This window comes from Nicotiana attenuata, unplaced genomic scaffold (assembly GCF_001879085.1).
Source record: "Nicotiana attenuata strain UT unplaced genomic scaffold, NIATTr2, whole genome shotgun sequence".
Classification (NCBI taxonomy): domain Eukaryota; kingdom Viridiplantae; phylum Streptophyta; class Magnoliopsida; order Solanales; family Solanaceae; genus Nicotiana; species Nicotiana attenuata.
Genome location: NW_017670528.1, coordinates 440126 through 453030, shown reverse-complemented (window position 1 = coordinate 453030; position 12905 = coordinate 440126). Strand labels below are relative to the sequence as shown.

At 38.8% G+C, this 12905-nt stretch overlaps 1 protein-coding gene across 2 annotated transcripts; it reads left to right on the top strand.

The window, feature by feature from the left end:
- Nucleotides 1-7808: 7808 nt before the first annotated feature.
- LOC109240601 (polyadenylate-binding protein 2-like) lies at nt 7809-12405 on the top strand. 2 transcript variants are annotated; one of them, XM_019407269.1, is made up of 9 exons: nt 7809-8388; nt 9253-9371; nt 9751-10407; nt 10487-10564; nt 10643-10732; nt 10998-11135; nt 11413-11589; nt 11684-11887; nt 11957-12405. In XM_019407269.1, the coding sequence occupies exons 1-9, from the start codon at nt 8112-8114 to the stop codon at nt 12191-12193; spliced, it is 1977 nt and encodes a 658-aa protein (XP_019262814.1). In that variant the 5' UTR covers nt 7809-8111; the 3' UTR covers nt 12194-12405. The 2 variants fall into 2 exon arrangements, with proteins under 2 accessions (XP_019262814.1, XP_019262813.1); XM_019407268.1 differs by having other exon boundaries at nt 10989-11135.
- The last annotated feature ends 500 nt before the right edge of the window (nt 12406-12905 follow it).

Below are 12905 nucleotides of genomic sequence, written 5' to 3'. Positions count from 1 at the left end.
TTTAGAACTACATAATAATAAATGATGCGTAAGAAACACTTAAAAATTGATAATATGCAGAGGCAAATTTAGAATTACGACAAAATTGAGTTCATAATCAAATATTTTATATTTTATAGATACATATACATAACTTGAGTAAAAACTAGGTAAAAATTTATCCATATCGAATGTTTACACGTAACTAAATAATTTAATTTAAGGATCAACAAATCATAGTGAAAATACATATCATTTAACCATAGTTAAGTGTTAAAAAGTATTTATGTAACACATATGTCTCACATTTAATGGCTTGATTTAAACACTAAATGCAAGTAGTTTTTACCTTAAACTGCAAGATTCACATAAATTTGTACTTAACTTTTTAATTTCACCCCTAATAATATAAGGGAAGAGGTGAAATTAGACAATTGAGATCACGAAAAAAACATGCTTTTTAACATTACAATTAATAAACTATTTGACCAATCTACCAAAAACTACTATTTAAAAAAGTACTTTTATTCAAAAGTTCCTTTCAAAAAGAATATTTTTGGATAATAGCAGTTTGCGTTTTGGCCAATTCATTTGGGGAGTATTTTTTATAATATTTGATAAGAACATTGCATTTGATAAATCTTTTCAAAAAGCACTTTTCAGTATTAAATTATGAAAAAGAATATTAAATATTTATTTTACAATTAGTAGTATCTGAAAGAGAAAAATAGAATTCAAATATTTAGTATAGAAGAATTTAATATATAAAATGTAATTATCCAAAGCAATAATATTGGGTATATGATATTACTAAAAGCTTATATGGTGATTCAAATATATCAAAATACACCATTTAATATAAGTTAAACATATACTTCATGTGAATAACATAAGATAAATGGTAGAAATAAAAAAAATTAAATTAATGGAGGATAATTTAAAAAATATAAATTTATAGTAAGGATATTTTGTCTAAGTAATATTAATTTTCTGCTTATGCTTCTGTTTCCGAAAGAAACTTTAATTTGTAACTACTACCCAAAAGTAGAAAAATTATTTTTGCTGCACCCAAAAATACTTTTTCACTTTGATCAAACACCTTAATTTTTAAGAAAATATTTTTGACCTCCCAGAAATTTGGCATAAATTTGTTTGCCATGTAATAACATTAATAAGTAGGTGAAAAATAATGGCGAAATGGCTTCCTGGCCAGTTAAACTTGCATCAGTTTGTAAAACTGATATATGAACTCTTGGGTTTCCCACTTAAACACCTTTACTTGAAAAAATGGCTACTAATAAACACTTGTGATGGTCGTGTTATTCAATTGCTACTGACATGAATTTAATTTAATATTTTGCATAGCCACATCATCCATTCATTCACATTTTGTTGACACATGTATGTTCAATGTTATCTCGGGATTTGATGGAGCGGGTTTTAATCGATCAACTGTCAGGTAATTTTGTTTCGGTTGAACCTCCTTTTCAATATTTAATCAACTGTTTCCGTAGGGTCCACGAAGAGGGCAAGAAATTTGCATCGATGAAGGATAAAACGTCAGGTCTGAGATGGAATTAGTGGTTAAACAAGTTAAGAAGCTTGCGGTTTCTTATTGTAGGATACATTTAGGGAATCCTGATATGTTTCCTAATTGGGATATAGCGAAATCGAGTGTTTCTCCTTTGCTTCCTTTGGTGTTTTCTGTAACGACCCGGCCGATCATTTCGAGAGTTATAGCCCCGTTCCCCCATTTCCTGTTTCTTTTTTGTTCTACAACTGTATTATGGCTTACCGTGTTAGCTGGTTTGGGTCCGGAGTGGTTTCGTTGAGAATTGAGACACATAGTCTCTTATTTGAAAGCTTAAGTTAGAAAGGTTGGCCGGATGTTGACTTATGTGTAAACGACCTCGAATTTAAATTGGACGGTTCTGTTAGCTGCGATTAAAACGTCAGGTCTGAGATGGAATTAGTGGTTAAACAAGTTAAGAAGCTTGCGGTTTCTTATTGTAGGATACATTTAGGGAATCCTGATATGTTTCCTAATTGGGATATAGCGAAATCGAGTGTTTATCCTTTACTTCCTTTGGTGTTTTCTGTAACGATCCGGCCGATCATTTCGAGAGTTATAGCCCCGTTCTCCCATTTCCTGCTTCTTTTTTGTTCTACAACTGTATTATGGCTTACCGGGTTAGCTGATTTGGGTTCGGAGTGGTTTCGTTGAGAATTGAGACACATAGTCTCTTATTTGAAAGCTTAAGTTGGAAAGGTTGGCCGGATGTTGACTTATGTGTAAACGACCTCGAATTTGAATTTTGATGGTTCCGTTAGCTGCTTTAGGTAATTTTGGACTTAGTAGCGTGTGCGGAATGTGATTTGGAAGTCCGTAGTAGAATTAGGCTTGAATTGGCGAAAGTTAGAATTTTGGCAATTTTGGCCGGCAGTGAAAATTTTGATATCGGGGTCGGATTGAATTTCTGGAAGTTGGAGTAGGTTCATGGTGTCAATTCTGACTTGTGTGCAAAATTTGAGGTCATTCGGACGTGGTTTGATAGGTTTTGACGTCTTTTGTGAAATTTGGAAGTTTAGAAATTCTTAGGCTTGAATCCGGGAGTAACTCGGTGTTTTGATGTTGTTTTGATTGATTCGAATGTTCGACTAAGTTCGTATGAGGTTTTGGGACGTGTTAGTATGTTTGTTTGTGGTCCCGAGGGCCTTGGGGTGATTTCGGGTAGTTATCGGAGTGTTTGGAGTTGGAAAAATGCAGCTGCTGCTGCTGGTGTAACCGCACCTGCGGATTGGGAACCGCAAGTGCGAGGTCGTAGGCGCGAAGGAAGAGCCGCAGGTGCGGCTAAGGAAGACCTAGGCTCAGACCGCAGGTGCGATGGAAATCCCACATCTGTGGCAGTCGCAGAAGCGGATTGAGAGGCGCAGATGCGCAGATGGATCGTAGGTGCAGCTTGGTTCCCGCATCTGCAATGGTCGCAGATGCGGTCAAGTGATCGTAGGAGCGGATCCAGTCTTTTAATGAATTTCCGCAGAAGCGGAGCCCTATTCGCATATGCGTTTTCGCAGGTGCGGAACTAGGACTGCAGGTGCGGTTTTTGCTGGGTAGAAAACCCCAGCTCGAGGTTTTGTTCCCCATTTTCAATTTTGGGCTTGAGGAACTCGGGAGAGAGGCGATTTTTCGAAGGTTTTCAAGGAGAAACATTGGGGTAAGTGATTCTAACCCATAATGGTATAAATTTCGTGAATCCATGGCTTTATTCATCATCCAATTAGAGATTTGAGCTAAATATTTAGGGGTTTAGGGCTTGAGAATTTGGAGAGTGGATTTTGGGGATTTGAGTGACCAAATGAGGTCGGATTTTGATAAATTTGGTATGGTTAGACTCGTGAGTAAATGGTCTTTCGGGTTTTGTGACTTTTGTCAGATTTTGAGACGTGGGCCCGGGGGTCGGGTTTGAGTCGATTTCGGATTTTAGCTCTAATTTAGTAGTTTTCTTGTGGAATTGTTCCCTTTGGCCTTTATTGATTGTGCTGTATCACTTGTGGCTAGATTCGGGACGTTTGGAGGCCGATTTGAGGGGCAAAGGCATCGCGGAATAGGACTATTGCTCAGATTGAGGTAAGTAACAGTTACAAATCTGGTCCAGAGGGTATGAAACCCTGGATTTTGTGTCATATGATTATTTTGGAGGTGACTCACATGCTAGGTGACGGGCATGTGGGCGTGCACCAAAGGGATTGTGACCTGGTCCGTCCCGTGAGACTGTGGAATCGAATAGCTTACTGTTTACTACATGTTCCCTCTGTTTTCATGGAAATTGACTGCCCTTCATGTTAGAAATCATGTTTAGGCCTTATGATATCACTGTTTAGACATGTGAGGTCGTGCACTTGTTGAATTAACTGTTATTTGCTATTTTGTTCATGATATTACTTGCGTATCATACCTCCGTCCCTTCTTATTTATTATTGATACATGTTATTATCTCTGTTTGGGATTGAATTATATATTTTCTGAGAGCCTGAGGGACTGGTGAGGTTGGTGACTGAGATAGGGCCTGAGTGCTGAGCTGTGAGCTATGTGAGTGTATATAGATCGGGTTGAACGCGTGCAACGAGCCTCGGGGCTAATTGTATATAGTGGATCGGGTTGTACTCCGCAACGAGCCTTTGGGCTAATTATCTATATTGGATTAGGTTGCACGCCGCAACGAGCCTTATGGCTACTTATATATTGGATCGGGATGCACTCCACGGTGATATAGCGCTTGGGCTGAAGGAGCCCCTCCGGAATGTGCACAACCCCAGTGAGCGCAGGTACCTATTGAGTATGATTACTGAGGGCTGAGAGCCGAGTGATTGAGCTATTGAGATGAGTTGAGTGATTGAGCTGTTGAGAGTATGATTCCGGAGGGCTGAAGGAGCCCCTCCGGAATGTGCACACCCCCGGAGGGCTGAAGGAGCCCCCCCGGAATGTGCACACCCCCAGTGAGCGCAGGTACCTATTGAGTATGATTACTTAGGGCTGAGAGCCGAGTGATTGAGCTGTTGAGATGAGTTGAGTGATTGAGCTGTTGAGATGAGCTGAGTGACTGTTGCCTTGAGAGGCTCTACTTGCTTTCAATTATTTGTTGCACTTAGTTGTTATTTGTCCTTGTTGTGCAAATTTCTGGAAGACTTGATATCTGATTTACTTCAGTACGAACTGATTTGCCTTAAACTACTAAATTTGAAAGCATGTCTGTTCTTTATTTGAAAGTTACTGAGATAAACTGTATTTTCATAGCTCGTCACTACTTCTCAGTTCCTTATTTATTTCTGTTACTTACTGAGTTGGAAGTGCTCACATTACTCCCTGCACCTTGTGTGCAGATTCAGGTAAGACCGGACGCAAAGGTCATTGAGTTCGTGCGTAGTTGGCTGTCAGAGACATACGAGGTAGCTGCTAGCGTTCGCAGCCCTTGTCTCTCCTTCTATTACTATCTTTTCTTTCTGTTTAGTTGGTGGACTATTGTAAACTCTGATTCTGAACTGGGTTTAGATGCTCATGACTTAGTGACACCTTGATGTCTGGCTATCTTTTCCGCATTTTCTTATCTTGAGTTTAACTCTTTTATGAAATTTCTGATATGAAAAAGCTTTGACTTACCTTTTAATGAAAAATCAAAGTGTTTGAAATGGTGTCGGCTTGCCTAGTACCACGATAGGTGCCATCACGACAGGTTAGAGTTTTGAGTCGTGATATTTTCAGAGTTTCAAGCTCTGTGGATGCGTTTGGTGGGGGTGGGGGTAGTAAGGGAGTGACGTCCACCCGGGTTTTTGGATGAGTTGTTAAAGAAGGGGATTTTGATAGTATGGACCCAATTTTAAAGCAGTTGAGGGACCGTGTTAAAGGTTTCAGCTTTGGGTAATTTTCAGCAGCCACTTAGGGCTTTATTGTACTTGGTTAAGTATCCTAAGAGTGTGTATTTAAATGGAAGGGTTATTGAGAGACAAGTATTTTGGAGGGGGAAAGGGGAGGTGGGAGTTTGGTAGGGGAGACGAGAGAGATGGGAGGGAGTGGAAAAGAGAAGGGGAAAGTGAAAGATATCTTTTTTTTTCTGGTCTCATTTATATTTTATTTTGATTCTCATATTTTTTTAATAAAAACAATACTATCCACGCGCCTTTGCAGTGTGATTTGCACACAATTTAGCCATGTCAGCTACGCCGCTTCCATGTAGGCATAGTCAACCGTCAAATGTATTTATTAGTATCCATTGCATCAAGTTGGAATGTTCAAATGAGAAAAGTGCAAATTCATGTATCTGTTTTTAAAAGTCGTACAAATGTAAGTGGCTAGGAAGTCATTACGTCAAAAATAATTAACAGTATATAGGTAAACTAGATGAGGAAAGGCCCGTATACGGGCCCGACATTGTAATTTTATTAAAATTATTATTTGTTGGTGTTTAGTTAATTAACTTTTGAGGTTTAACAAGCTTTATTTTTTAAAATTACTTTTGAATATAAAAATATTTAGTTTGAAATCGTCTTCAAATAGTGGATAGATTAAAATCATTTAATTTTTTGTTTCAAATTGCTTTAAGATAGTATGGGTAAATATGAAAATCTTGTAAATATCGATACTTCTTTTTTGTTATTGCATTATTTAAAAATTAAATTTATTTTCTCTGTGGAAACTTCTATTTGAATAAAACAAAATTAATAATTTTCCAAAATGAGAAAAAGATTGGAAATGAGCATTTGCACTGCACAAACAATCTAATCAACACAAGCATAATGATTTAAAGGAAAGTTGTGGCTATAAGAATATGGGGTCCACGTTATTTTGCATTTAAAAAATGCAAACATGGAGTTTTTATAAAATGACATATATGCCCTCGGTCAACCATCTTTCCTTTTCTATATAATAGAATAGAAAAAAAGGGATTCTCGTTAGGGGTGGGCATCGGTCGGTTCGGTTCGGTTTTGAATATTATCGATTTTTCCTATCGGTTATCGGTTTACAAACATCATAACCCGATAACCAAACCGATAAGATATTGGTTATCGGTTATCGGTTAATCGGTTATCGATCATTATCGGTTCGGTTATCGATTTACCCGATAAGATAAAACAACTAAAATAATTTCGCAATATATAAAACTGTCGAGTTCTCAATTATCTTGAGCCATAATTGAAGAAATAGATCAGATTTCTGTTGTCTTTGACAACTTTCTGATGCATAAATATAGGATTACAAAGGTGGAATGGAATATGATTGTATTGTTAATAAAACGTGGTCTTGTATCCTTAAGAACAGTTAAACAGAAGTTTACTGCTTAGGATTCTTAATATTCCAAAAAGAGAAACACTTGTTAAAATTATAAGTGGATAATGCAACAACACCAAATTTATACATTTCTTGTCAAAGCCCATTTCATTTCTCATAAAACAGAATCTCCAAAAACGTTTAAAGACTAGACAAACGATTAGAACAAGATCTCAAACAATAGCAGCGCGCACACATACAACACACCCCCCCCCCCCCCCCCAAAAAAAAAAATCCAGAGCCAGAATGCTTTCAAACAAACTAAGAAAAAGATGAAGATGAAGCAACTAAAAACTTACACGCCCGCCTGAGTCTTGACGGGCTGACTGGTGAGGGCGTGATGCGACTGACGAGTGACGCCAGCCTGAGTCTTGACGAGATGACTGGTGACTGGTGAGGGCGTGAGCCGTGAGGCGGAGAACTGATGAGGGCGTGAGCCGTGGGTGAGGCGGAGAACTGGCGAGGTTGGGCCGTAGAGGTGCGGCGGAAAAATTGAGAAATTGAGAAAGAGAAACTAACTTACTGAGAATTGAGAAAGAATAGGAAAAACCAATTATGAAACCCTAGTATAGTATGTATATACTTAAGGGTAAACTAGTAAATTAGTTAATTCTTATTGGGTTATCGTTTTTTACCCAATAACAGAATTGCAAACCGAGCCCGTACCGATAACCCAATAAAAACAAATTTTAACCCGTTATCGAACCGTTAACCTTATAACCCAATACCGATAATCCAATAAATAATTAACGGTTCGGGTTATCGGTTTTACCCGATATATGTCCACCCCTAATTCTGGTACTCACTGCGTGCGAGGCCCGGATTTTTTCCTAATGAAAGCACGTGGCCCTGTTCTCTTAAACCGGTCTAGTTGAAAAGTCCCGGTCCAACAGAAAACCCTGAACCTTGATCATCGCAAGTATCAAACAAACGGTCGCGATTTATTCCTCTCATACAAAGTTAGGGTTTCTCAGAAGAATCGCCGCATATATAACCCTCACAGTTTCATCAATCGCCTGTTGCGGTGCAGTTTTCTCTGCCCTCCCTCAACCCTAAAAAATCGAAAAATTTTCTCTTCATTTTTCTCTCTGATTTCTATCTCCATTTTACCCTTCCCTCTCCTCTATTTTTACATCTCAAAAACAAAAAAATCCCTACATTTTCGCTTACTTTTTCCTCTCTAGTTTTTCTCCTTAATAACAAGAGGAGAGGGAACTTAAAAAAAAAAAAAGGAAGGGAGCTTTTTGGTTCTGGAAGCTTCGAAAAAGTTCTAATTTTGTTGTTGTTCTAGAAGGTTCTGAAGTTAGTTATGGCGCAGATTCAGGTTCAGCACCAGAGTCCAGTGGCAGGAGGAAATGGTGTGGCGGCTACTGCTGCTGTTGGTGGCGCCGCCGCCGTAGCTGCCCCAGGTGGTTTAACGTCGACGTCACTGTACGTAGGGGACTTGGACTTTAACGTGACTGATTCGCAGCTGTACGATCTGTTCAACCAAGTCGGTCAGGTTGTTTCAGTTAGGGTTTGTAGGGACCTGAGTACTAGGAGATCCCTTGGTTATGGTTACGTTAACTACAGCAACCCTAATGATGGTTAGTAGTCCTTTTTTCATGAATTTTTAAATTTATTATCTTTAATAGTGCGGATTGCATGTTAACAAACAGTCATTTTTCATGAATTTGAAATTTGATATCTTTTACAGTGTGAATGCATGTTGATAAATCCAGTAATGTCAAAGTTTAATGAGCCATTCGAAGATTAAAAATTAATTCCTTTTCATTATTGAAATGCCTGCACATTTGACATCTGATTTTGTTGCTATTTATAGAGATCTTCTTAAAAGAAAATAATAATAGTAATAATGGGATATTAAGTATATTATGGGAAGTTGTGAAAGTATTACCTTACATTTGCTGAAATTACTATTTTGGATATGCTTGCAAGTTATTCAAGCACCCACTTTCTTTTCCTCTTTGAATATATCTTAGATTTAACACTCTCAGCAGTAATGTGGGATGTGCCATGTACTTCAAGTTGTCACTTGCTTTGCTCCACTTTCTTGGCCACTCGATGAGAGTGGTAGTGAAAATGCTTGTAAAATCGTTAAAGCAATGTGGTTTTGCACCTTTTTAATTGCTGTATAAAGAGTGATCTGTCTGTTTGGATTTGAATTAAATTCTTGGGGAACCCTTTCAATCCAAAAGGCAATGGTAATTTGCTTCCTGTCCTTTGCCCCTGCTTGTAAAGAATTGGTTTTAAACAAAAATTTCAGCTCGTGTGTTTTTGCCCGTAAAATGTTTTTCTTAAGTATCTTTAGTTCATCATGATGAGGCAATGTTGGGAGCTTAAGTCTGTTTAACTGGTTAAGTTTAATATTCTGTTTAACTTGAAATAATGTCATGTGCCTATGTTTTTTGCTGTTTGGTTTTAATGTTTTTTGATCTATTTTGTCACAGCTTCAAGGGCAATGGACATGTTGAACTTCACTCCTGTTAACGGAAAGTCCATCAGGGTGATGTACTCTCATAGGGATCCCACTCTTCGCAAGAGTGGATCAGCAAATATATTTATCAAGGTAATATAGCTAAAACCTGAATCTTGTATGGTGTTATTTGTCATTTCAAGTTCAATGTTTTTTCTGAATCTGCTAGCTTCTCCTGTTCGCTCCTATTCATAGGATATATACCAGACACAAAGCCTATAATGAGAAATAGGATGGGTTCTTTTCCTCATCTGAAGTGTTGGTGTCACTGCTTCACTTAAATAATTAGATCTGTAACATGAAATCAAGTGAATGATGTTCACACCAGCTTCCACTTAAGCACCCAGCCACTGATATGATCTTTCTCCAATTTTGAAAAGTTTTGGCCTGGTAAACCAACTAGTGTGCAGTTTTCTGCTGGTTGTCTTTTTATTTTTTGTTTCTTATGCATTTGTTTGAATTATTTACACAGAACTTGGACAAGTCAATTGATAACAAAGCTTTACATGACACATTTTCAAGCTTTGGCAACATTCTTTCTTGCAAGATAGCTACTGATTCTAATGGCCAGTCAAAGGGTTATGGTTTTGTACAATATGACAATGAAGAATCTGCTCAAGGTGCCATAGATAAGTTAAATGGTATGCTCATGAATGATAAGCAAGTATATGTTGGGCATTTTCTCCGCAAACAGGAAAGAGAATCTGGAACTGGCATGACCAAATTCCAAAATGTCTATGTCAAAAATTTGTCAGACTCTACGACTGATGATGAGCTGAAGAAAGTTTTTGGTGAGTTCGGGAACATTACTAGTGCAGTAGTGATGAGAGATGCAGATGGGAAATCCAAGTGTTTTGGGTTCGTCAATTTTGAAACTGCAGAGGATGCTGCTAAGGCTGTTGAATCCTTAAATGGAAAGAAATTTGATGATAAAGAGTGGTATGTTGGGAAAGCACAGAAGAAATCTGAAAGAGAGCAAGAATTGAAAAGCAAGTTTGAGCAGACTGCCAAGGAGGCGGTTGATAAATACCAAGGTCTTAACTTGTATGTAAAAAATTTGGATGACACCATTGATGATGAGAAGCTCAAGGAACTTTTTTCAGAGTTCGGTACAATAACTTCATGCAAGGTATACAATTTCTTGTGGATGAACTTTTAGGTCACTGCATCCATTCATTTTGCTTAGATGTTCTGTTCTTGTGTTGCAGGTTATGCGGGATCCAAGTGGAATCAGCAGGGGGTCTGGATTTGTTGCCTTCTCCACTTCCGAAGAAGCTTCCAGAGCTGTAAGTAATACTTATATGTCAAGTCTTTTAGTACATTGTGCTCATTAAGTTGTAACTCTTCTCTTTTTTCTTTTTAAGCTTTCTGAGATGAATGGAAAAATGATAGTTAGCAAGCCACTCTATGTTGCACTAGCACAGCGGAAAGAGGAGAGAAGAGCAAAGTTGCAGGTAATAATTAATAGCCAAACAATGTGGCACTGCTGAAAGGTTTTTGCATCATGCTGCTTTAAATTGTTAAGTAAAACGTGGAATACTTTATCAGTAGAATCAGCTCTCGGCTTTAGTTTTAGATGCTCAGAGGACATCTAGAGTTAGTCTGACTAATGTATGTTTCAAGGTGGCTTAACATCTTAAGCCTGTGTTGCTGATAAGTTTTGATCTGCTGAAACAGTTACCTAGTAATGTATATTGATCAATGCACTAGTTGGTACAGGCACAATTTTCACAACTGCGGCCAGTGGCAATGCCCCCATCACTTGCTCCTCGCATGCCAATCTACCCTCCTGGTGCTCCTGGGATTGGACAGCAACTATTCTATGGGCAAGGTCCCCCTGCTATGATTCCGCCCCAGGTAACCATTTTAATTCTTCTCCATAGTGGTCTATTTATTTGGAACACTCCATGTTAATTCTTCTCCATAGTGGTCCATTTAAAGGAAACAGCCTCCCTACTCCGAAGGAGTAGGAGTAAGGCATGCATATACACTACCCTCCCCAGACCAACCCCACTTGTGGGATTCCACTTGGTTGTTGTAGTGGTCTATTTAAAATTGTAAATGACTGCACATGATGTTTTGCTTCAAGTGTATTGAAATGGGTTTATTACTGATCCATAATCTTATTTTCTAGGCTGGGTTTGGCTATCAACAACAGCTTGTTCCTGGAATGCGTCCTGGAGGAGCTCCTATGCCGAACTTCTTCATGCCCTTAGTCCAACAAGGACAACAGGGCCAGCGTCCAGGTGGTCGACGAGGTGCAGGGCCTGTGCAACAAACTCAACAGCCTATGCCCTTGATGCAGCAGCAGGTTAATTTTTGTTTTCTCTCTGCAGTTTTTTGGTTATCCAGTTATATATTTTTGTTAAGACCTGTAAGCTAATGATGAAAGACTCATTCTGCAGATGCTCCCAAGGGGAAGAATGTACCGCTATCCACCAGGACGTAATGGACCGGAGGGGCCAATGCCAGGCGTTCCTGGGAGTATGCTTTCTGTTCCATATGACATGGGTGGCATGCTTCCTCGTGATTCTGCAATGGGACAGCCCATGCCAATTTCAACATTGGCTTCTGCCCTTGCAAATGCACCACCTGAACAGCAGAGGACGGTGAGTTATTGACATTACAGGTTATCTCTTCGTGACTGAACTAGTGATTTAACGCTCTCCTCTTGGCAGATGTTGGGTGAAAGTTTGTACCCACTTGTTGATCAGCTGGAGCACGAGCATGCAGCAAAGGTTACAGGCATGCTTCTTGAAATGGATCAGACTGAGGTTCTGCATCTGCTTGAGTCGCCAGAGGCGTTGAAGGCTAAAGTTGCTGAGGCTATGGAAGTTCTGAGGAATGTTCAGCAGACCGCCAGCCCGGCTGACCAACTTGCCTCACTTTCCCTCAATGACAACCTTGTTTCTTGAGCGAGTCAAGGTGGTCCAGTGACTGCTGAATGCAGGTTTTTTTTGATGAATCATCTCCTCTGTTGTGAGAGGAGGATATAAACAGATTTTGCAGGGATGAGTTTTGGGAATACTGCTAGGGTTTTCTCGGGATGTTTTATCTAGAGTATGAGATTATTTTTGGATTCTTAAGATTATGCTTTTATGTTATGTGGTCCAGGGATTTTAATTCGTCCTGCTTGCGCTCTTTTACTTTGCATAGGTCGCTTTGCATGTAGGTGAAGTTGCTTAGGGAGCTGTGCTTAAGCTTTATCTGCTAGACTCTTCCCCTCACCCCCTCTAAATAGGAATTAAAATTCTTACACATCAAGGGTGTGTTTGGTACGAAGGAAAATGTTTTCCATGAAAATGTTTTTATGGAAAATGAGTGGTTTTATCACTTATTTTCTCTTGTTTGGTTGGTAAATGGAAAATATTTTCCGGAAAATATTTTCTATTGTTTGGCTAGAGTAGAAAATAGTTTTTTTTAGGAAAATAGTTTTTATGCAACTCTCCTCCCCCTTCCCCCCACCCCACCCCCTCCCCTACCCCTTCCTGAAGTCTCTAAAAATTGATACAATTTAAAGGAACTAATGTGATGCTTTACTTTTTAACGCAAAAATCGCGTATTTTTGAAACCGTAAACTTTATAATTTTTAAATCCCTAAACTTCCAAACACATAAACTTCTGAAG

Excerpts from the sequence above, each read along its gene's own strand:
- LOC109240601 (XM_019407268.1), top strand. The coding sequence starts at position 8,112 with ATGGCGCAGATTCAGGTTCAGCACCAGAGTCCAGTGGCAGGAGGAAAT. Across the intron at positions 8,389-9,252 it reads CTACAGCAACCCTAATGATG|CTTCAAGGGCAATGGACATG; the intron begins GTTAGTAGTCCT and ends ATTTTGTCACAG. Across the intron at positions 9,372-9,750 it reads CAGCAAATATATTTATCAAG|AACTTGGACAAGTCAATTGA; the intron begins GTAATATAGCTA and ends TTATTTACACAG.